Source organism: Syngnathus typhle, linkage group LG10, assembly GCF_033458585.1.
Source record: "Syngnathus typhle isolate RoL2023-S1 ecotype Sweden linkage group LG10, RoL_Styp_1.0, whole genome shotgun sequence".
NCBI classification, from domain to species: Eukaryota; Metazoa; Chordata; class Actinopteri; order Syngnathiformes; family Syngnathidae; genus Syngnathus; species Syngnathus typhle.
This window is the reverse complement of record NC_083747.1, coordinates 1,423,373-1,447,785: the sequence shown is the minus strand read 5'-3', so window position 1 is coordinate 1,447,785 and position 24,413 is coordinate 1,423,373. Positions and strand designations below refer to the sequence as shown.

General features: G+C 49.0%; 1 protein-coding gene across 4 annotated transcripts in view; it reads left to right on the top strand.

Annotated features, from left to right (window-relative positions):
• Positions 1-22,555, top strand: part of sema6e (sema domain, transmembrane domain (TM), and cytoplasmic domain, (semaphorin) 6E) — a 63,792-nt gene extending 41,237 nt beyond the window's left edge. For 2 of the 4 annotated variants that reach the window (XM_061289034.1, XM_061289032.1), the window contains 19 exons: positions 317-381; positions 7,184-7,398; positions 9,456-9,570; positions 9,837-9,894; positions 10,337-10,393; positions 10,474-10,575; positions 10,639-10,729; positions 10,797-10,919; positions 11,004-11,092; positions 11,174-11,391; positions 11,518-11,649; positions 11,807-11,962; positions 12,350-12,526; positions 12,636-12,770; positions 13,151-13,228; positions 14,490-14,548; positions 15,165-15,215; positions 16,735-16,875; positions 20,363-22,555. In XM_061289034.1, the coding sequence (XP_061145018.1) occupies positions 7,230-7,398; positions 9,456-9,570; positions 9,837-9,894; positions 10,337-10,393; positions 10,474-10,575; positions 10,639-10,729; positions 10,797-10,919; positions 11,004-11,092; positions 11,174-11,391; positions 11,518-11,649; positions 11,807-11,962; positions 12,350-12,526; positions 12,636-12,770; positions 13,151-13,228; positions 14,490-14,548; positions 15,165-15,215; positions 16,735-16,875; positions 20,363-21,585 (3,174 nt within the window). In that variant the 5' untranslated portion in view covers positions 317-381; positions 7,184-7,229 and the 3' untranslated portion in view covers positions 21,586-22,555. The remainder of the gene's footprint in view (positions 1-316; positions 382-7,183; positions 7,399-9,455; positions 9,571-9,836; positions 9,895-10,336; positions 10,394-10,473; positions 10,576-10,638; positions 10,730-10,796; positions 10,920-11,003; positions 11,093-11,173; positions 11,392-11,517; positions 11,650-11,806; positions 11,963-12,349; positions 12,527-12,635; positions 12,771-13,150; positions 13,229-14,489; positions 14,549-15,164; positions 15,216-16,734; positions 16,876-20,362) is intronic. The other 2 variants (XM_061289033.1, XM_061289035.1) reach the window with 2 other exon arrangements.
• Positions 22,556-24,413: the final 1,858 nt, after the last annotated feature.

The window sequence follows — 24,413 nt, the reverse complement described above, 5'->3', positions numbered from 1 at the left end:
TTAGCCGGTTGGTTGTTGCGAGCGTGGGCGCAGCGTGGCGGCGTATGCTCGCTAAAAAGATGGCGGACATCTGGTGTGCGCGCCGCGCGAGCCCAAATTGTGTGTGGGCGCAAGTTCAGAACCGACTCAGCATAATGTTTCCTTTTAAGTGCAGTACTTTGATGACTGCTTTTGTTTTTACACCATTTTTGTTTGTTTGTATTTTTGGGGCATGTTGTGACAGCTGAGGTCCCGTGGGGGGGGGTCTTTGGGGGCGGGGTCATTGCTGCAAATGGGTCATGTTCAGTCCTCACACTTTGTTGTTCTTCTTTCTCAGGAGCTTTCAAGACAGCGGGAAAGCGGGGTATTTGACGGCGTCATTGAGTCCAGCAGAACCTGACAGTAAGTCACTTTTGGCACCTCTTTGATGCTTGGCTTCTTTGAGCCCGACCGACTTTTTGCTAGGAAACGTGTACCTGTTCAATGGAGTCATCAATAAGAAAAAAAATGGTCACCTGATTGCAAGACCACGTTAAAAGCCAATGACGCTCAACTCCATTGATCCCGCCCATAAGTCGCCGTCAAACCTCTTTGATTAGCGTGTAAGATAACGCCGTCGCTGGCGTATTGAGCATCAGTCGATTGATTGATGCGTAGATCAATGGACGGACGGCGGAGCTCCGCCAGCAGCGTTGCCCGACAGACGGCGGGATATCAACAACGCGAGCGGAGCCATCCTGGCCGCGTTCCAAACGCTAATCAATAATCAATTTTCCACCTGGCAGCACAGCGGCCGGGAAAACAAATTCTCACTTTTTCACCTCTTGATGGAGAACACAAGAAATGTCCATTATCCTCAACAGATGGCCATCGCTGATTGATTTCGTTTGCATCTTACATGCCAGGAAATACGATTAGCTTGCGGAGTTTTTCCGAGCGTGAAACTTGGAGGAAAACAACATTGTAGGAAGAATGGAAGGAAAGCAAGGCAGAAAAGCCCGTTGAAGCAACAGTACAAGCCATGTGTGATGGACTGAAGGCTGAAAAGTCGATTTCAGCAAAAGTAGGATGAAAGCGCCTTGTTAGCTGTCACGCCGGACTATTCACCGCAACCAGCGGCGCCAGCCCACTCCACGCTGTGGTACAGTTCCCCTCTTTCTCCGTAGTGGCGCCCCCTCCCCCCCCCCCCCCGTGTCACTCAAAGCGAATGAAAGCGCGTAAGCCACGGCTGGAATGCGCCGCGTAGGCTCGGCAGAGTTCAGGGCGCACAATGGAAACGGGTCAAACCGGGTGCCGAGCGTGAACACGAGTGGGCCAAAAGGTGAGCACAAAGGCGCCTATTGTTTGTTCAAGCCTGAGGCGTAAACCCTCGAGGAGGCTCGGGAGGTCGCCCTTTTTCCTGCGCTATTCATCAGGGACATTGTTTGCTCATTGACATGTCGCTTCCTCACCATTGCTAATTCAATGACATTATTTAACGGCTACATATGGCGGCCATACTTCCCCCACCACGTTTTTGTTTTTAGCATCCGAGCTAGCGTTTCCTTGCCTTTACATCGGATGAACTTTTGTTAACCCGCCTGACCCCCTTCGACCCCGCCACCCTCGCCCGCTCGTGCCGGCGTCTGCTCTAACAAATTGGCGGTGGCGAAGAGGCAGATGGCGACGACGAGGAGACGGCTTGTCAAAGTGTTTTTGCGCGGCGGTGGCAACACGTGTTATAAATGCTTCTTCCTCCTCCTCCTGGCACGTGCCGACACACCAGAGACACGCCGCCCCGCATCGGCATGAACCTCACGCCGACATCACCCAGCGTGTCCGCCCGTCAAACACGTCGCTACGCTAGCTCGAACCTTTGACAGCTCAGCTCGTTAGGACGCGTCCTCGGAATGTAAACAAGCTCCTTCCGAAATCTTGTTTACGTTTTTGAAAATGACACGCTGCACTGTTGCCTCCTGAGGAAAGGCGCGTTAATGCGCGGAAAGTTTGAGACAGATTTTTTTTTTTTTTTTTTAAGTCAGCACCATAAGAGCAATAACGCCATTTCTTTTCCCTGACTCACTCCCATAAAAAAAATAAAAACTCATGATGATGCAAATCAATAAGCGTGCACGCCGCTTAATTGCATCTTGTAAACACGGGCCCTTGCTGAACAGTAACCTTTGTTTTGTTTATGTTCATATTCAATTGGATAATGAACAGATGTTTGAGTTGTCTTTTTTTTTCTTCCCCCCCCCCCCCCCCCATGATATTGTAAGTGAGTTGCTGCAAATCTGGACCATGGAATGTGTGTGGGGGTTACGTTCCCAGGGTGCTTTGACATTTTGTGCAGCAGCAGCTGGGACTGCCGAACATCACGTAAATAAGACAAGAAAACATCCTCGGAGGAAGAAGGAAAAAATGCCGTCAATGTGTAGAGAGATTTCAGTCTGCTGACAAATCTTTTTACTTATTCAAATGAAGTTGTGGACAGACATGTTTTTGGAGGACATTTCGAGCAGAACCTCAAGCCTTTGAGAAGGCTTCCAGGTCGCCGTCTTCGCATCCAAATATTTTTCAGACCGTGTTGACTTTGGCAAGACCGCCAGCCTCGCCTGGCGTTTTAATTAGCGAGCGCGGCTCGTCATTGAGAGGTCCAATTAAACGTCCCGCGTCTCAGCTGGAGGGCCGAGACATCTGTGCATCGCATGGCCAAAGGTTTGGAGATGTCCGTTCGGCTTCTTCACTCTCGTTTTTGTGGGTTACTTGACACAGAAGTAAACACACATCCGGACTTTAGGCAGTCGGCTTTCGGACGGGCTTTTTGGAAAAAGAATCTTTCTTTTCCTCAAAGTCACTTGTCACCTTCTTCGGCGAATTGCACGAAAGCATCGTTTTCTCTGCTGTCACTCAAGCTCCTCCCACCAGAGGCATCTTCTTAATGAGATTCTCCAAGGTCCTTCCGAAGGACACAAAAGAGTCCAAAATAGTTCTGTGAGGAGACGGACGGGACTGTTATGCGCCAGGCTTGACGGGAGACAACAGTGGCTCGTGTCACTGTATTGATCACAATTGATCGGCTCCAGGGTTCGGGCGACTAGAACCGGGGTGGCCCGGCAATCTCGTCCTACTTTTTGTCCTGGCCTAGTCCAATATGCTTTGGTTCTGTTTAGTCTGCACGTTTTTCTGCCTTCCAGGGTTAGCTGGACCTCAGAAGTGTGTGATGACTAAATATTTGTCATTTGTTTGTAAAATGTAGTTGGCTAAGAAGTTAGCTTCAAATGCAACATGCTAACGTTTGTTTTCATCGGTATTAACTCGTTTTGTCCATGTAGAGTGGCGATCAGAACATTTTAAAAGTCGAACAAAAATGACCGTCTCCCGCAGTCGCAATCTCGTTAGCATGTGACAGACGCTCGTTAACGGCCGGTGTTAACGAGAGACTTGATTAGTGCGTCAGGAAGCAGCGGGCCTTCAAAGTGGGTGTGTAGAAAAGCTTCATCAAGTCTCATCTTATTTTTGGACTTAATTAAAATGGCCGACACCTCGCTCACCGCATCCTTTGTTGATTGGCGGTCCGGTCCCATCTCTGCGTCTCTTTCCCGTCCTCATTTATACGCTCTGCTGCCCGATGATGTCATCAGCCGCGAGAAGGTCATCGTCCGCTGCCGAGTGTCCCGCGAGGAAGATCTGTCCCCGTCAGACGCCTTTATCCTTCCTCCCGGAACACCGCGTGATGCGCTAGCATAATTGGAAGCTTTTGCGCTGTGTCGCGGCGGTGGCGGGCGGGGTCGGCAGTGGCGGCGTGGACCTCAGACAATGATGAAGTGTTTCATCTGAGCAGGGGAGCGGGCGCTCGTCACGCCGCCGCCGTTTTCTTAACGAGGCCTCTTTCCCGCCAAATAGTGCTCTTAGCGTGTACTCGTCTTCAAATTATTTGTATGTAAGAGCAGCACTTTGTCAAATTGGTCCAAAAGCATCGGTGGTAGGCGTTGTCGTGACAACAAAGCTGCGCCTAGGTGGCAACAGTGAAAATGATGTCGTGGCTTTAAGACGGCTTAGGATTCAAACGACTTTTAGCGAATGGCTACCGCTTACTTAAAAGCATCACGATAATCCGGCAGCAATATTTGCCACGCGTCGAAAAATGATTACGATATGCCGGAAAAACACATTGTGGTCAAAACAATCCGACGATTTCCAGCCACCATTTTGGTGACGCACGTTTTGTCAACTTTCCAAAACATCACAGAGACGCTTTTAGCTCATGACCACGACACAGGATCCCACCCGGGGCCGCCCTGAACTCCGTTCGACCGTCGGCCCGGACACAAATAGAAACTCGGCCGATATGAGAAAATATCGATCGGGAACGACGCGGTTGAGATGGTGGATGAAGATACAAGCAGTATCAGGTGGTGCTTTTCACTCGCAATCTGAATTATTAATGAAAGGGGGCTGGATGGTCACCGGACGGCGCCCTGAATATTTTAAAGTCTGAGCGTTACCGACGGACGGGCCAGTGTGGATTAGGAGTGACGGCAAGCGGCGGTGACTGCTCGTCCCTTTCGGAAACTAAATAATTAACGTGCGATGGGGGGATGAATAAGATTGAAAGTCTTCATCCATCCCCCGTCGCAAGTCGTTGAACTTCTTTTCTCCCCCCCCCCCCCCCCCCCCCTCCTGACACGTACACCAAAATGATGGACGACGTCCTCCCGCTCCATAGCAAATCTGTCATGTTCCGAGAGCCGCGTGCTACGCTATGCTAGCCGCGGTGCCTGCTTATCGATGCTCGGGATTATGCGACCAATCAGGGGAGGCGATCGCATAAGGATGTCATTTTGAGTTTTAGTCTCCAGACTCCATCGGAAAGGCGTGAAGCGGGACTAGAACGCGTAACCTTTGGACAGAGGCAGACGTGCTAACGAGGCGATGGCACGACAAAGCATCTCGGCGTGATAACGACCTGGAGGTCTGAATGTGTGCTTGGCAATAAAAATAATAAGTCTGCAGTCAATTTTATCTTCCACTCTTGGCCGGGACGAGGCGGCCATTAAGAGTGCAATCAGAAGCACATTTCATCTCTTTTATCGTGGATCAGCTGCGGCCAGCGATGAACCGGTGCACCCGGGACGTGGCTACTTCCTTCTGCATTACATCAGCGCATTATGTTGGACCCTGAGCATTTTGGACCCTTGCGTTTATGAACTGCTTGTTGTCTAAACGAAGCGCAGCGGTGCCTTGACTCACCAGTTTGCAAATCTATTTCATCATAATAGTAAAGATTGTAAAGAAATACCGTTTTTTTCCATGTATAATGCGCCCCCATGTATAATACGCACCCTGAAAATGGCATGTTGATGCTGGAAAAAAAGCCTGTACCCATGTATAATACACACCCAAATTTTGACTCCTACTTAAGTCGGTTAACGTAAAATTATTTCAGAAAAAAGATCTTTGGGAACAACCGGATGTTAAAAAAGAAAATTATTATTATTTTTTTGTACCCATGTATAATGCGCACCCCAGATTTTAGGACAATAAATTAGTTACATTTTGCGCATTATACATGAAAAAAAACGGTACAACAAATCTCCACATATTCAGTTTGGCATGTCGAGGCTGTCACAAAGTTGTCAAAAAGTTCAAGGCTAACTGGTGACCTGGAGAGCAGAAAGTAAAAAGTGGCCTGAGGGGGGTGCAAGGTCAACGCCAGAGCAGGAAAACCCGTGACAACAACGTGGACGGCGGCAGGACAGGCTCTCCATTGTGAGTTCGGCACCGGCCGCGGCGCCTCCGCTCATTTGCCTCCGGTCTCGGCCGCTCGCCGGCCGCTAGCATCTGTTAGCTTGGCCGTTGCACCTGCGACAGGAGAAAGTTTGCTAATTAGATTTCCAGAGGTTGACCACGCCGAGGTCCTCGCAGCAAATTGGAAGCGGGGATCAGGGAGCGCCGGCCAATAATTGGGAGCACAAATCCCTCGCGGGCAACGACGGCGGAGCGAAGGGTGTCAGACGGAGTGTCACGCTTCTAGTCAAGCTCCAATTACCCGACTTTGAAGGCGCCTGCCGCATATCCACACCTGCAGACTGGGAAAACGTTGAGAGCGTCCAGGCCTTTTCAAGCCAGGGAGTCAGTCGCTCACCTGCCTGAAGAAAAAGAAGAAACCAAAAAGCACAGCAGTGGATTTCCGTTCTCAAAGCTACATTAACATTGCCAAAAGACAACTGACGCCCAGTCATCCATTTTTTTTTTTTCTGCCACTTGTGTTCATTAGGTTCAGGGATTGCACCAAAAAAAAATCATCCTGCTTTAATGAAAGAGTGAGGAGCTGTGGCCAGATGACAAGGGAGGGGTCGGGACCCTGCACATCATCAGTGCCACTCTGCCGGCTCTCGCGGGAACGTCGCTTAACCTCCAGCCGCCGCCGCGTTGACAGTCGGTCCCGTCTCCGAGTCGGCCGGCGTCATCGATCTTACGCCGAGGTCCCCGAAGCCTCCATCTTAGACGTGAGCTCCCGCGCGAGATCTTCCCGGACTTGACGACACGAGCTGACTGGAATCTCCCCGCAGACAGATCAATAAAACATCCACCTAATGTAGCCGTAACATTAATTAGGTTTGTGAGCTCGTTAAGCAGACATTAAATATGTGCCTACTAATTCAATGAAGGATTTTGGCGCGGTGGGGGTAGTGGTCAACATGTCTGCCTCACAACCTGGGATGGAAAATTGTTTTCGATAAGGTTTACGGGGAGTGATTATGTCTTGACAATGCAAAAAAAAAAAAACGCCTGTGCTGTCTTGACGTTACTCGACTCGTTTTTTTTTTTGTTTTTTTCCTGGGCTGAGCTATGATGTCTGTTTTTCGGCCTGAAGTCGACAAAGCAGGATAAATCCAAGTGAAGAATCTCTTTTTGTGCTCTGAAGCTGATGCAATGTTTTGTGTCTCGCAGGCAGCGAACGGCGTTGTTCCAGAGCCGAGCTCGACACCAGATGAACATTTGTGACAATAGCGATTGTTTATTAGGATTCTTTTTTTGTAAGCGCCGCTGTGGAATGCTAATTGTTCAATATTGATGAGAGCAGGTGGACGTTGCTGTGCTGCGTTGGAATTATGCAACGCGTTTGATGTCGTTCACGGCACCCGCAAAGCTATTCTGGGGCGAGAGGCGGGGCCACCCACAACTGGTAAATCGTTTTTTTTTTTTTTCGTTTTGTCAGGTTGCCGTCATGTGTTCCTGCTGAGTCGTCACTTTGGGGCGTCACCATGAGGCGGACGCCGCCTCCACCCCACTCACCCAGTTTGCTACCCTCGCCCCTCCCCTTCCTGCCGCTGCTGTTGCTGCTGGAGACCGCCGCCTCCTTGCCGCCTCCCACCGGTGCCGCCGCCCCATTCCCGCAGGACCTGGAGCCCATCAGCGTGGTCGGACGAGACGGTGAGTACCTAGGCAGCCCGAGTCGTACACCACGGGGCGGCGTCTTTGTAGAGAAACACACAAGATGCGACGCGCACTCACAAGACCTCACACGTGTGTGTGCGCACAACACGTGTGTACTGAGAGGCACGTGCATGACGTGAACACAAAGTAAAGATTTTGTCTGATGTGCACAACAGCAGCAGCGAGCCTGCAGCAACAAAACACAACAAGCAGGACAGGACAGGATAACAGTTGCATCGAAGAAAAAAAAACACACACACGAGTGACCTTTTATAACCTCAAGTCATAAATAAATATTGACTAATAATTTAAAAAAAAAACTGAAAAATCAGATTGTTTTGTGTGTGCGCGGCGCACTCCCGGTGTGACTAATGAGTAAGATTTAAGCCCCCATTGCACCGAAGACTTGCAAATTCGCAACTATTGCGTTTGGCACTGACAGCACAAAAACCACAGAGCATCACAGTCAAGCGTACACAAAAACCGCCGCTGACCTCCGTGACCTGCTGAGCTCTGAGCGAGCCAGAACTTCACTTTTTTTTTTTTTTTTTTTTACCATGAAATATTTAATAATATATATATAATATTTAATACATATTTATTAAATCTATTTTTTTTTAAAAATTATATATGTATTTAAATAATGATTAATTTTGACCGTTTGTGCAGTACTGGTTAAATCAAAAGCAGGAAGAACGTGTGTGACAGTCCCTCAAGACCTTTGGTTTTCGGACCCCACATCACGGCGCTCGGAAGTGACGGACGGGGCCTAATGGATGGGCGAGCGACGTCGTTGCGAGCGCTCTAATGGATCTCGGTGGAGGCGCGGGCTGGCCATTAGCGGAAGTAGCGCTGTCTGGGCTAATAGGGGCGGCCGGCGTAATGAGAGCCATTTGTCAGCTGAGGGTCCGGCAGGTGACGCCTCCACATCGGGTCCCCTCCGATATGGAGTCCATAAAAATAATCACGGAGTCACTTGGGAGTCGCAGAGTCCACGTTTGGACCGCTCGGTAGATTTGTCGACTTGGGAGGGAAAGAATTGAAGGCGAACTACAGAATCGAAGGAAAAGACTACAAATATGGCTGATGAATTGATTCGATTGAGCAATTTGAGTTTGTTTTTGTTTGTCCAATTTGAATTCAGTCCAAGCTGCGCTTCTCATCTTTGTTGTTCTTTGATCAATCAGAGCAGCAATGCCGGTTCAGAACCCGAGATGGATTCAAATCCAAAAGCGCCGGCCGGCCGGTTCAGGTGAAGGTCCGGGCCTTGGAACCACTTCAATCTTTATAGGCGGTCAATTCCAGACGAGTTTCGGAAGGGAACCCCCGCTGGGAGAATCATTTGTGTTCATTCAATGGAGCTCCCTTTTATGGCTCCGATGGGAGCTTCCGGAACTTTTGCCACTTTGGGCTCTTCCTCTTCCCTGCTTTGAACAATGTGTGCACAACTTCCAGGATGCAAAACAATCTGTGTCACTTGTGTCCTGTTCAACGCCCTCATCTTTTTTTTTTTCTTTCTTCCTTGTCTTTGTTAGTCTTTTTTTTTTTTGTCCTCTTTTGCCTTAGTCTTCTTTGTCTTGCTCCATTTTTTTGTTTTGTTTTCCGTGCAAGCTTTTTTTTTTCCGTTTGGCTTCCTCTCATGTATATTTCCTTCAAGATTTTACTTTTTTTGTCATCGTCTTTGTCTTCTGCAAATTCAGTCTTCATCTTCATCCTGTTCTTTTTTTTGTCTGCAGAATGGGCTTTTTTTTATTTTTAATTAAAAAAAAAATCATTTTCTTCATTAGCAAACTTGTCTTCATCAGCTTTTTAGTCTTTCTTTTTATCCTCATCGTAATTATTAAATAAATGCCCTTGGAATATCCAAACGTTCTCCTCTTCTTCGACCTTCTCCTTACACAAAGGAGTGCAGATTCTGTCCTCCCGTTACTCAGTTCCACTTGATTATTATTTCCTGCATTTGATGATGATGTTGATTTGACAATAAATCCGATTATTAATTTGGAGTGTTCTTTTTTTTTTTTTTTTTTCTCTCTCTCTCTCTCTCCCACCAGCTTCCTACTTGTTCCCCAGTTTCCAAGGCTTGACAGAGGACAATGACACGGAGCGTCTGGGTCTGGACTTCCAGAGAATGCTGAGGATCAACCACATGCTCTACATCGCCGCACGGTCAGTCCAGGCCGCCAGGTTAACTGGAGGATTCCCAGCGCTAAGCTAATTGTTCCCGGGTGTTGGCTAATAATTCCACTTTTCTCCTGATAGATGGTTACTAGAGCTGAACATGTGTTTTCAGTTTTCTTTTGGTACAGTGAGCCTATTTCCATTTGCTAATTTGTGATTTTTTTTTTCTATTGTGTTTACTGCAGCAACAGTGAATTTTCTCATGTTTATGAAAACGTAGCGACATGCTAGGCTAACACGTGCTTCTGTTCCAGGGATCACGTTTTTGCCATCAATTTGGCGGCCTCCACGGAGCAAATCCTCCCGCAGCAGGTGGGAGCGTCGGCCGCCGCGTCGTCACCGGATCTCGCCGCGCTTATTCTCTCAATCTGCCGCGAACGTCGGCGTCTCGTTATTCCGCCGCGGGAGCGTTCTAGTGTTTTCCAATCATGCAATCCGCCGGCTCAGAGCCCCATGCGCCGCCCGGGAAACCGCCCTCATTTGTCAAACACGATTGGACTTAAATAAAACGCGGCGAGCGGCCCACCGCTGCCGCCGCCTCTTTTGTATTGAGATGAGCGGCCAAGATGGATGCCGCCGCCGCCGCCGCCGCCGATTAGTTCGCCTGGTCGCATGTGCGCGCATGCCTAACAATAGGCAGAGCTAATCCATCTCCTGATTTGTTGTTTTTTTTTTAGCTTAGCCTCACCTTAGCTTGACGTCTTCTCAGTTTAGCATCTTGGCATTTGCTAACAGGTTTTGTCTGTTTTCCCAGAAGCTGACGTGGAAGACCAAGGACGTGGATAAGTGCACCGTGCGAGGGAAAAACAGCGTAAGGATCTCATGCGCAGCCCGGCACCTTCGCTTACAAGCATTAACGGCAGATTTTTTTTCTCCCCCTCCTGGTGCCAGGACGAATGTTACAATTACATCAAAGTTTTGGTGCCGCGCAACGATGAGACGTTGTTTGCGTGCGGTACCAACGCCTTCAACCCAACATGCCGGAACTACAAGGTACCTGCCCGTCATTTGACGTCCGATTGTCGAGCGTCGGCGTTCATGTTTTTGTGTCATCAGATGTCGACTTTGGAGCAGGACGGTGAGGAGATGGTCGGTCAGGCTCGTTGTCCCTTCGAGTCGCATCAGTCCAACGTTGGGCTTTTTGCAGGTAAGTGGACATCACAAAATGGCGCCGCCGCACTGTATTTGTGCAAATGTCTGGCGTTGCACCACAGGAGGCGACTTCTACTCGGCGACTATGACCGACTTCTTGGCGAGCGATGCCGTCATCTACCGCAGCCTGGGCGAGAGTCGCCCCGTGTTACGGACTGTCAAGTACGATTCGAAATGGCTGCGAGGTGAGCGCGTGGCGTCGCCCTTGTCCCTGTTGTTGCCGCCACGATATACAAAGTCACACATGTCCGTCCTCCCCTCGACACCAGAGCCTCACTTCCTGCACGCCATCGAGTACGGAAACTTTGTGTACTTCTTCTTCAGCGAGATCGCGGTGGAGTACACGTCGCTGGGCAAGGTGAGACCCGCACGGTCGCTCGGCACCGGCCTCTTATTTTTTTCTTTCCATATTGGATCCTGGCTCTCTGGCGCCCTCTAGGTGGTTTTCTCCAGAGTGGCGCGCGTGTGTAAGAACGACAATGGCGGTTCTCCTCGAGTTCTGGAGCGCTACTGGACGTCCTTTCTAAAGGCTCGCCTCAACTGCTCCGTGCCGGGCGACTCCTTCTTCTACTTCGACGTGCTGCAGTCCCTCACTAACGTGCTTCAGATCAACCGCCGGCCCGCCGTACTCGGCGTCTTCACCACGCAGGCCAACAGGTCGGTATCACGGCGACCGCTCCAGGCCGTGCCCAACTTTTGTCAAAAGTTGTTTTGGGTTGACTCCAGCTCACCTGTGACCTGGAATGTGTACGTTTGTTTGGTCTCTCACCGAACCTCCCGCAGCATCACCGGCTCGGCCGTGTGCGCCTTTTATATGGACGACATCGAGAAGGCCTTCAGCGGGAAGTTCAAGGAGCAGAAGAACAGCGAGGCGGCCTGGACGCCCGTCCCTGACGAGCAGGTTCCCATACCAAGGTGATGAGGCTTCCTTAGCTTAGCCTCTCCTTAGTTGAGCTCCTTATTAGCTTCGCACTTCCTCTCCTTATAAATTCTCCGTAGCCTCTTTTTTAGCAAAGTATCCTCTTAGCTTAGCTTAGCTTCCCGTGACCGCGCGATGGTGTTTGTTCCCCAGGCCCGGCTGCTGTGCTGGCGAAGGCTCAGCTGCCGACCTCAAGTCGTCCACCGCCTTCCCCGACGACACGTTGACCTTCATCAAGTCCTACCCGCTTATGGATGAAGCGGTGCCGTCCGCCAATAACCGGCCACTCTTCACCAGGACCACCAGCAGGTACGGCCAGGAGCACAAGTTCTTAAATGTCTCTGCCATGGGACGATGGGTTTAGAGTTGTGGAAGCTTCTCTAAAAACAGCAGCGCATGAAAAGGCTCAAGGTGCCCTTCAGTCTTTCACTTCAGCCGCTCCATGAGAACTTGCCAATGTGCAGAAGCTTTTATTGAAAAAGACCAGCAAGCAGGATCGATGTGGGGTCTCGGAAGGGAGGATTAACAGGTGAAGGGGAATGAGAGCGAGATGGTGAGGCTTGAAGATCTGATGATTGATTTCTTGGCGTGGGAATAAAGACCCAGACCGAGAAGAGCGTTTCCCAAGAACGTTCCAAACTCATTCCAAGATGAAATCTAGACAGCAACCCGATTGTGATGTTTGCGTCGTCACAGGTTCAAGTTGACTCAGATCGCAGTGGACACATCGGCGGGCCCCAACAGGAACTTCACAGTGATCTTCTTGGGTTCCGAGGACGGCCGAGTCCTCAAAGTTCTCACCAGCACGGATGGAAACAACCAGACGCTCAGCACCACAATCTTGGAGGACATCACGGTCTACAACCCCAACAAGTAAGAACGGAATGTTCCGCCTGTCTCCTAAATTCGCTTCACTTATTTTTTGTTTACGTTGTTTTCTGACGACAGTGCATCAAAGTTTGTTCCACTTGTTCTCACCCAGATGCAACGTGAGGGGGGAGGAGCGTCAGGTGTTGGGGATGGAGCTTGACCGAGACCACCACGCCCTCTTCGTGGCCTTCTCAGGCTGCGTCATCCGCGTGCCGCTCAGCCGCTGCGACGACTACGACTGCAAGACGTGAGTGGCCGGCCGCCTGGAGCCAATCACGAGCCGGAATAGAGTGAAAACAAAATGGCGGGCAACCACATTGAACGGGGGACAAGTGGAAAGAAAAAAGTTTGAATGACGCTTGTTTTTGTATGCATCGCTTTCTATTTTTGGGCGAGGAATGCTCGACTCAGTCAAGCCCCCCCCTCGTTTTGATTTCTCCTCCTTTTGGGAATTGAAGTCCCATCGCATGCTAACGTCTCAGCAGCACGCACACTTTCACTGCCAGATTGGATCCAGCTGATGGATTAGCCGCCAGTGTTGGGGGGGGACATAGCGGAGCAACACTGTACACACATATTTGTAATTAAAACGTTTTTTTCTGCCGCTCTGTCTTGGGTGGCCCGCAGACGCTGCCTGTCCTCCCGGGATCCATACTGCGTGTGGCTGAAGGCTGGAAAGTGTGTCGCCGCCACACCCGGATCCAAGTAAGTCTCCAATGTGTTGGCAGCATTATGACATCACAGTGACATCATCAAAATAGACAGAAATAGCCGACAGACAGCTGGATAAAGGTCAGGCTGTCGATGGACGGTCAAGGCTCGGATGTGCGTGGCGACCGGCTGATTTTTCCACTCCACGTCGGGAGCGCCGTTTCCCGGAAGGCCACTTTAGTGATGGAAAGAAACGACGGTCCCACCAGCGACCCGCTGAGGTTTTTGATTTACGAGCACTTTGGAGAGCGGTAGAAGCGGGCCAGAACATCCGCTGCACGTTCAACTATCCAGACGGAGTCATAACAGAGGAGGTGACATTTTTGGAATGTCAGCAAAGAAGGAGACGTGGATTTGATCCCAACATCTGCTTTGGATCTTCTTGTCGTCTTTTTTGGGATCCAAAAGAGTGAGCAAGCGAAGCGCTGACAATGGAAACTCATGTGACACAAGGTGACATAAGTTGGAGTCAGTCTCCTGAAAAGTTGCGCTGGTGGTTGCCGCGCAAGCTTGATGACATCTTCAACTATTATTTCACCTCTGCCTTTTTGTTCCTGTGACAAAGCTGTCACACGGATGCTGGAAGCTCAACTTTTATTTTTCAAGTTGGGTGTGACGACAACTCTTCTTTTTTTTTTTTTCCTCCCTCTTTGTGGTGCTCTGCAAACGCTGCTCTCCTTCACAGTATATAAACAAACAAAAAAAGTTTTGTCCAGAAACTTTTACAAGTCACAGCAGGAAGTCGGAACAGAAAATGACAGGTGGTTCTGGTGTCGGAACTTTTTGTCTCGATTGCCCACCTGGCTGTCTCAGGCAGCGAAACATCATCACCGGTGATTGGGTTTTTTTTTTGTACAGAAGCGAACTGCAAAAAGAAAAAAAATCACCAGTCAGGTTAAAGACAAAAGACTGACCATGTTACAGGATGTGATGTCATCATATTGCACTTAAACATGGATTATAGGAGCGTCACCCATGGTCGTATTCCAGAATTAAATTTGTCATTATGTGAATAATAAATAAATATAAATGTATACATAATATTTATAATATATAATTCAATACATTTAATTGTGTGAATAATGACCCATGGTCATATTCCAGAATTAAATTTGTCATTATGTGAATAATAAATAAATATAAAGGTATACATAATATTTATAATTATTATATATAATTCAATACATTTAATTGTGTGAATAATTTTTTTATTTTTCTTTGGTAGCTGACGTTTGTGTTTTGTGTGTCCACTCAGAGGCGCCTTTGAACAGGACGTCGAGAACGCCGCTCTTCTCCATCCTAACACCTGTCACGGTGAGTCGGCCATATTGTTTCCTCAAGACATCAACATAAGGCCTATTGAACGCACCGTCACAGGTGGCGGCTCGCTAGTTAGCATGTACTCGCTCGCCTCCTCGTCCAATCCCGGAGTTTGTCTTTTTAATTGCGCGAAGCTGACAGAGTCAGTTTGTCGTCAGTCGGCCGTGAAGAACGTTCCGGGCGAGAGGCTTGTTTTTTCCGTCCGGCGCCGAGACGCATTGCACACGTTCAACAACGTCGGCGTCTTTTTGGCAGCTGAAAGGAAAAACAAATGTCAATCATGTCAGGTTTTGCCACGAGATAGCAGACCCCCAGCCGTTACCGCCTCCCCTCCGCAACCATTTGCATGAAGCATTAGCATGTCCCAGTCGTGCCGTGGGCGTGCTTAACATTTTTCTTTCCAGCTTCTCCTGTGATCCCATCTCCAAAAGTGCTTTTAATCTTCCCGCTCGGGTGACGCGTTTGTCTCAAGTGTCGTTTCGAGCGCGTCTATGCGTCAAGCCGACAACAATAACACAAAACGACAAAGAGATGAGTCACGGCGAAGAGCGGGAATCCTTGACGGGGAAAACTAATTGTAAATGTTTTCTTTCTTTCCCCCCATCTTCAGATGTCCTGGCGACCACTCGTAAGCATAACACGCCTCTGGACTCGGCTTACGGTTAGTTCACACGTTCCCTTACTTCCTCTCCGCAAATGGCCATTTGTTCCTCCATTTTCCGAACGCCGCCCGGAAGCTTTCATTCGGACTGCTCGGTGACAGCTTAAACATGGCGGCCATTGTCCTTAATGGCCTTTATCCCCGGGGAACGCCATCCCCGTCATGTCTCATTTGGCTCACCGGCGCCCGCGGCGTACTCAGAATGGAGTATCGGGACGCGGCCGAGCTGGCCGGCCGGCCGGCGCACCGATACCACCCGAGTGGCCCCGAAGGGAAAAAATTGTTAACGTTTGTCACAGCCTGTCTTGGCAGACGCAAAGCCACATTGTGGGCATCCATTTTGTTTCTCTTGACTGACCGCCAACAGCACTGAATGGCCGCCAACACCACTGACCTCTATAACACAGCTGACTTACTGCGCACCAGCGTGGCTAACAAGATGGACTGACCGCTAACACGACAGACAGATTATTAACATGCTAACCAACTAACCGCTAATCCAACCAAGGCTGTGTTTGGAATCCTTCCCTAATCCGCTACCTGGGCCCTCTGTCGTGAGTTTACCAAGTTGTAGTGCTGTTTTCATCGTGTGTTGTCATGAAATCTTTGCCTGCGGACTTCCATTCGTTCACTTCCTGGAGGCGGAGTTTGCGCTACGCTGTAGCTTTGATGCTCCGGCGCAGTGTTTGATAGCCGCCGTATGCGCCCTGATGCTCGTCGCTCTTTTGTCTCCTGAAAGATTTATCGCGCTAACAAAGCCGATGGATGGCATGAGGCCTCCACTCGGCGAAGCGCCTGACGCCATCTTTCTTCCACTTCCCGTCATCTCAACAATGGCCGCCCGCAGAGAGAAAGGCGGAAGATAAACACCCACCGGCGTATCCAATCAGATAATCCTCCATTGTGTGCGTCGTGGCCATAGAAACAAAAACCTTCACAATAAATCAAAGGGAAGCGCAGATGGTGACGTGGCGGGATGCCGTCGTCTGGCACGCCACCAGCAAGATGACAAACCGAGGCCTTTTTTCCTCCCCTCAAGAGCCATTTAGCACGCTGCTAACAGGAGGGCGCTAATGATGCTATCAAGCATGCAGCGTGTCAGCAGGACAATATGTCTGACATTTGACAAATATTCCACCCGTTCTAGTTGAACTTTCTTTCAAACAGAAAACCGAAATCGAACGGGACTGGCCGCTCCCGGGACGAACGCAACTGATGGCTAACGTGGCTGACTGCTAATTTAAGCGGTAGCTCGCGTGTCTGACACAACTGAGCGCTAAAACGGCTTGAGCTAACAGCTAGCGGCATCGCACTCATGTGAGCTGGCCACCAACTGTGTCGCCATGCTAACTTCTAAACTTCCTGTCAATCTGTTCTAGATTGATTGACAGATTAGTGTACTCGACCGGGCGTGTATCTGAGCGAATTTTCTCCCGAATCAGGAAGTTGATTGACGAGTCACTAATCAATCACTGTGTTGCCCCTCCCCCTCCTGTTCCTCCCTTCGCTGCAACCACAGGGAAGGCCACACCCACAAGCACCGGCCCGTCCAATCATAAGGAGGCAGGTGACCCTGAAAGAGGTCCAGGTCCGGAAGGCCCTCCCTACGAGGGGGGGCAAGGGTCACCTGACTCGGAGCCAATCATTGTGGAGATGGAGGGTAAGGGGGAGGGGCTTATTTCCACGAGGGGTTTGCGCTGCTGGGCCCCCCCATACGGCTGACTAACGCAACAGCTAACACCAGCGACCCGCATTACTAACTCATGCGACTGACTACTTAACACGACTGGCCATCACGGCTAACACAATTGACGCTAACTTAACGTAACCGTGACCCGTGACTTGAGATTGAAGGCTGCATTGAAAAGTCTGGCTAATGTGAGTTTGCTAACCATTACCAACAGCACAAAGAACCACAAAGGAGGAACCCAGCAGATGGCCTCAAACGAATTCCTCAAGAATATTTCATCTTTTTTTAATATGAATATTAATAAGTTTAGCGGGTCACAACGTGGTCTGCACAGAAGCGCTGACTACAGGCTTTAATATGCAAACGTCCGTATGGACCAGACGTTCATTAAATATGAAAAACCTGACCAATCAGCAGTGACGGAACCGGGTCATGTTGCCAGAACCACACGGAATATTGGAAAGGTATAAAAATGTGATGATACGAATTGTTTTTCACAAGCTTTGACTTTAACAAACACTGCGGCTGATTGGTTGCCTGTGGGGTCATGTGACCAAGATTCAGTAGAAGGATCTGCTAATACACAAACTTGTTACATCAATACATGCATGTACACTGCCCATTCGATTTTTGTTTTTTTGACGATACCGACTGGGCCCACGGTGCTGTCCGTCACCTGCTACCCCTCTCCCACCCTCTGTAGTCTTTCCTGCCTGACCTGCCTGCTTCCCCACCCAGCATCTAAGCCACCAAAATGTACCCCACCATGAGCTCCCCACCTTAAAGCTGCAGTCAACATCCAAAGTGACTTCCTCTGTCTTTACGTTTGGATGCTGGAGCAAAGGAAACTTTGTCGTAGTCCCGCTCGAGTCACTGGGAAGTTTGCTCCAAAAGTTCTCTGCATGCAGTCGTGCATGAGTTGTCAGTGCTCTCCATCTAAAGGCGTCAAAAACAACATACGGCGCGGCGCATTCACTTTGAGGACGCTGACTCGGCACTGAAGGCAGCGCAATCTCTCAGATTTGCGACTAGGTCCGACGTGACTGACCACAAACACAAATCAACGCTAACATAACGGATTCGCAGGTGGCTAACACAACCATGCTAACAGCACCGACGAATGGAACTGACGAGCGGCGGCCAATCAGAGTCCAGCGCTCACTTTCGATCCGTCGTTGTTGTTTTTGGTTTTTTGGCATCAAACATGCACAAATGCTTTTGTAAAAAAAAATATTGAAGGAGCTCATCGATTATCTCCCACCTGAATTCAGTTGCTAATTGTGCGTGCGTGCGTGTGTGTTGGGGAATGAAAAGGTTTGGATTTGCTGTTAGCTTGGCGGTGTTGCGCCGCGATTGCATGAGCTCGTAAACAAAGCCTGAGGCGGCGGCGGCGCTGTCAGGATGAAGAAGTCATTAAGGAACAATTACACGCCCTCTTGAGCTCACACTCACTCCCACTAATTACTGAACTCCTTTGACTTTATTAAAAGAGCAAGTCTTGACTAGAACTTCAACTATATTTTTTTTCCCTCCAATGGACTTCACATGACATCACCGCCTCTCAACGTGAGATCTGTTTTTTTGTTTTCCCGATGTGTTCATGAGCTAATTTCTTTGGGTATTTGTTAGAGTTCAAAAACAGCAAATAGTCAAGTTTCTTGATTTTTTTTTTTTTTAATTTGGTAAGCTTGCATGCTTCCAAATTCCATTTGAATATGGATCACTGCCTACGTCAACACCCAGAAACACGATTGTCGACCCCGCCGTTTTATGGCCAAGCGGTTGTGTCGTCTCAAGAACTTTCCGTCACGGAGCGTAAGGAAAAGCTCGCTGAGACACTTTGTTGATGGAAAGCAGAAAGACGCTGCTCCTGTCTGTTTTCATTTTGTCCTCCCATGACACGGCGACGACGTGTGCTGATGTTTGCCTTTTCAAAACCTTTCCCCAAGTGGCTTCCTGTCAATCACATCTTGCTCTTTTTAATCCCCCCCCCCCCCCCTCCTCCTCTCCAACATAGACATATTTGCTCATCCATACTGGACATGAATGCATCACAACCCGTCTAAGGAAGGGAGGATGAAATTTAAACGTGCCGTCACGTGACCAATTAATTCGCCCAAGTTGTCGTGCGTTCAAACAATAGTCGGATGAAGGAAGCGAAAAAAAGATGTTGCTCTTCCTTGCGTCGTCTTTATCTGTCAGCAGACGTCTGACACTTCCAGGCCCGCAAAGCCTCTTGGGAGTCGACGTCGTTGTCTGCCACCGTTGCCATGACGACCTCCCCCCCCCCCCCCCCTTTCTCCTCGCACGTTGCGCGACTATCACACTTTTTGTCTGCGCACTTATGGAAAAATTATCTTGATTCCGCTACTACTTTCTTTGTCTGGCTCACTATTTGAGCAAAAATATTGGGACACAGCGCAAATCATCTGCATCTCAACGTCTCCTCTTAGGAGTGGAGCCATTTGGTCACTCGTTGATTTGAAGAGATAAGAAAGACAAGGAACATGTGAGCGTCAGGGTTAATTCCAGCCTGAAAAAGACGAGAGTGCTACTCCACCGCATATTGTTAATTATTGATCAGTCAGCGTGATGAGTCATCATCTTAACGATCATCGTCTCGTTAACATCGTTTGGACTTTTTCTGCCGCAATTCTGTTGCCGACCTGCATGTTGGCACATACGCACATGCATATGCTAATGAGGGAAACACACGCACACACACTTGCGGGTTTTTGGGGGCGGCAGCGGAGAGGAGGCGTGACACCCCAGATGGTCGGCAGTGTGGACCAAGGTCGTTTATACACACACACACTCACACACTGTGTCAATTAAGTCCATTTTGAGCCTTTTGAGTGGCGGCCATTTTGTACGCTGCTGGAGCGCCGGGTGGCCAACAAAAATGATTGACAGCTCCTGACGACTCAATTGTACTTCTTCTCTCAGTCTTTTTTTTTTTTTTTTTTCCCCACCATTAAGGCTCATGTACGTTTTGTAGCTCTCTGTGCTGAACTCCTTCAATATTTCTTGATGTTTTGGGTGTCTTTTTGTCCATGGACGCCTTCTTAGGTTTTCTCTCTCAGGCCATCCATGTTTGGTTTTATTCCAGCTTCCGCCGCAAATGTACAGGTTGCAAAGTCATCAAAAAGATGAATTGTTTGTAGATTTTCCACAATGCACTTTACAGCCAGCATATTGAAATGGAGTCATCCATTTGCTCCATGGCAAACCATTAAAGTAAAAAAAAAAAAAAAAAAAGAGAGAATGACATGAAATTGCTTCCTTGTACAATAATTGATGTCATGCGGTCTAAAGCAGAATAGAATGTTCAAGTGTTGAGTTTCGGCTGAAACCCATTTAGGGACAAGTGTGTCAGTCCTAAGAAATTGAACGAATGAATGTTACCAAATGTGAAGGCCAAGAACATCATTTGATGTCAACAATTGTTGTTTTTCAGGTGTTCGCCGACCTTCCGAAGTGGACAAGAGCAACCACAGCGTCCACTACACGCTGCTGATCGCCTGCGTCCTGGTGGCCTTCGTGCTGGGCGCCTTCCTCTCGGGCTTTTTGGTGTCCTGCTATTGCAACCGGGCCGGGCACAAGACCCGCAAGCTCCCCAAGGACCCCGAGGTCCAGATCCCGCACGCGCTGTCCCTCCGCAGCCTGGCCAAGCTCAACGGCCTCCTGGAGGGCGGCGCCGGCAAGGAGGACAAGCTGGAGACGTCCTCCCCGAAGATCTACAGTTCTTTGTTCTCCAAGGAGGCGCCCCGGAGGAGCGCCCACCACGGCATGTCCGTGGGGGACCTGGTGCTGCCCCACCACCATCACCACCACCACCTGCGCTCGTCCTCGGAGCTCTCCGGTTTGCCCACGCCGGACTCCACGCCCGAGCTGCCCATCAAGAGCATGAAGGCCTTCCGGAACCAGTGGGAGAAGAACCACAACTGCAACAACGCTTCGCGCTCGCCTTCGGCCCATGTGTTCCCTTACGGGGCGTCGCGTCTCCCCGACGAGCGGAAAGTCTACAACGCCGAGCGGCTCCTGCCGCAACACCCCGGCTACGTCCACAAGGTGATGGAAGTCACCTCATTGGACGAGCTGCTCAAACACATCCACGATGGGAGTGGCGCCAAGACGCCGCAGCTGGTCAGCCCGGCGGCGGGACATCATATCGGCGGGACGGCGGCGGGGCACCTGGCCTACGCTGGCCGCGTCCAGCCCCATATCCCAGAAACGGAGTCGGCGCCGTACTATAGCTCGTCCACGCTGCCCCGCGACAGCCTGACCCGCCGCATGGACGTCCCTCCGGACCCGCCGCCTCCGCCGCACACGTCTACGCTGGAGCGTCGCCAAACCTCGTCCCAAAGGCATTCCTTCATGGGCGCTGGCGGGGCAGCTCTCCCGCGCCATCACAGCTTCAGCCAGCGCATGAGCGCCGCCGGCGGCGGCCACCAGCCGCCACCCCTCCTGGCGCGCATGAACTCCACAGGAAGTTGCGAGGGTCACTTCCCCCTCCTGCCTCCCGGCTACTTGGCGCGCTACAACGCCGCCCAGCAGGACGGGCCTCTCAGGGGCGGCGACATTCGGAGGGGGGCCCCCCTAAAACCCGACGCCCCGCCCAAGCCGCTCTTTATTCCCGCCTCCTCGCCCGTCAGCCCGCACGCCAACTTCAACTACTGACACTGTTTGGGCCACGGAGCCATGCCTCAAGTTGACGTGGGAAATGATCTTTGTACCATATTGGTATTGTTCTCTTGGACGCTACATTGACCGACCTTTCATCGGAGCGGAGTGGAGCGGCTGAAGGCCTCCTCTGCGTGCGACAGCGACGCCGCAACTCCATCATGGACAATGACATCCACCTCGAAATGAATGACAACGCCGACGACATTGACTCCATTTATTAACTATATCAACAGCTCGACTGTCCACGTGAGCAAATAGACGGCAACACAACATTGACAGTGACGCAAAGGTTGCACAAAGCGCTGCGATGCTTGGTTCTCGTTTTCTTTGCGATGTCATTGTGTTTGATAACCAGAATGTGTTTATATTATGCATGTGTGTGTGCGTGCGCGCGCGTGTGTGTGCGAGCACGTGTATACTGTATGTGTGTGTAGAGCCACATACAGTATATACTATCTGCAGTATATATAAATAATATATATATATGTTAATGTGTGTCAAGTTGTGATGACAAATTAGCAAGAAAGTAACTTTTGTCTTTTGCCTTATTATACTCGAACTACCCCTAAAGCCCCCCCCCCTCCCCTCCCCACTACAAGAAACTAAACCACAGCCAAAAACTGTCAACAAATATATTTGGGGATTTTTACTAAAATGACTTCACTGCATCACAGAATCTTGACTTGTCGTTTGGCCACAGTATTTTGTTTCTTTCTGTTTTTGCATCAAGATTCCATTTTTTTGAAGCCCACCTTTTTAGGGCTGAAGCGGATGACTCACTGGCGCCTTTTTTTTCTTCTTTAACGTTTGATTGTCGTTCATATGGACATTTCTCCAGTGGGAACATTTTGGACCGCCTGAGGCCAACATTCCCGTACAAAGTGCAACAACAACAATGGCTGCACTTCTTATTGACACACTTTGTGGCTAATGCTTGTAAATAAAATCATACTGACGACACAAACGTGCCTGCCTTATTATATACTCATGGCAGCACGGATCATTAGAGGATAATGGATTCATATTCAATGATTTTTTTTTTCCCCATACAAATTGATTGTTGGGTGTATACTGACACCTTGTGGTTGTATGGTTGTAGTGCAAGAGGTCCCTTTTTTTTTTTTTTTTTACTTTATTGGACAAACACGCCCATCCATCCATTTTCAACGCCCCATATCCAGTTCAGGCTCGTCAACAACTTGGAAAAAAACAGTTTTTACACATTTTGCAACTATAACAATCACTATTAAATACAAATATAATACAAAAATAAAAAATAATTAATCAATTTGACAACCAACCAATACAGAAAAGGAAATAGAACGGAGAAAAAAAAGAAAAAATATCAATTTACGGTACAATATCAAAGTTGCCATACATGCATTTAAATTGGCGAAAACCTCCGTTGTCTTCAGAGCCTTTATTTTTGCATGACCCCCAAAAGTGAGAAATGTGTCCCATTTAGAAGGGCTGAAAAAGACCCTGCAGTCCTCCCTGAGGCCACCAGAGGGCGACACCTTACCAAACTTCCACGGGCGTACTCACTTCAGTTCAGGGGAACCCCACACACATACGTAACACGTATTGTGTCCATTATACATTCCAAACTTCAACGACACATTGAAGACGAACAAAAGGCAGACTGTTTGAGGTGTCTTAGATGTCAAAGACACCTCAAACACATCAATGACATATTTAAAAAAAAAACAATCCGTCTTGGATTGCGTCCTGTCTCGCCAGGGTGTCATTAGTTATGTAGCTGATTCTCCCAATATCCAAAAATATTTCAAATACATCCAAATATATTTTGACATTTCGAAGACAACGTGTCTTTGACCTCGTTTATTTCGCTGATCCTGCCAATGCAAGAGCAATTATTCAAAGGAAAAAGAATTTTGCGTGCGTTGCGCAAGGGCCGCACCCCTCCCTCATTGACTTGCGCCACATCACCTTGCTGGAGGATCGCCATGGCAACAGGTTGCCCATAGCGACGGGGTACCGCTCCATTGCCGCCAGACAACCGGCACGGGGGCGCGCGCAAAGTGATACGCGCGCGCCAGGGTGAGGTCCGCGTGCGAAGACACTCAGACACGGTGGAGACAGCGGAGCTCGGGGATCGAACCGGCAGCAGCCGTGGTGGCGCCGGTATGATGGCGGGCTGACGTGACGACAACAAACAAGAAAACAAGACTGGGAGCAGGTCAGTGACACGCACACTTGACTCTTGATATGTGGGAGTGACGTGAGGACAAGGAAGGGTATTTGTTTTTCCTTAGCTTTATATATGTGTCTCCACTTTAGCACATTTTCTCCAGCAGCTGTATGACCGTTGATGAGATACATGTTATGCTTTTTGTGTTAATTCAATGATATTTCCATTATCTGTATTTTTTATTTATTTATATTATTTTGAATCAATTTGAACTGTATTTTAAGATGTATTCGATTTTTCTTATATTTCTGTATATTTATATTTTCATCCTATTTTCCATTTTATCTGAAAGGTTTGTTCTCGTCCCATTATTTTTGATCCTATATTGCATGCGTTTATTCTAGTTCCATTGTTTTAAATCCTAATAACTGCATCATTGTATGAATCATATTTTGATTCATTTTTAAATTCCGTAGATATTAACTCTTTTTTTTTTTTTTTCTATGATCTAATATGTTTATTCCATTATTGTGTTTTGTTCACATGTACGTTTAGGATGCTGCTGCCATCCGGAATTGCCAGAATGATTCCATCTCAAAGAATTCACTTTACATGACAGTCAAAAAGTCTCGTCAGTCGTTCGTGACCTTTAATCGATTGACCGAAAAGA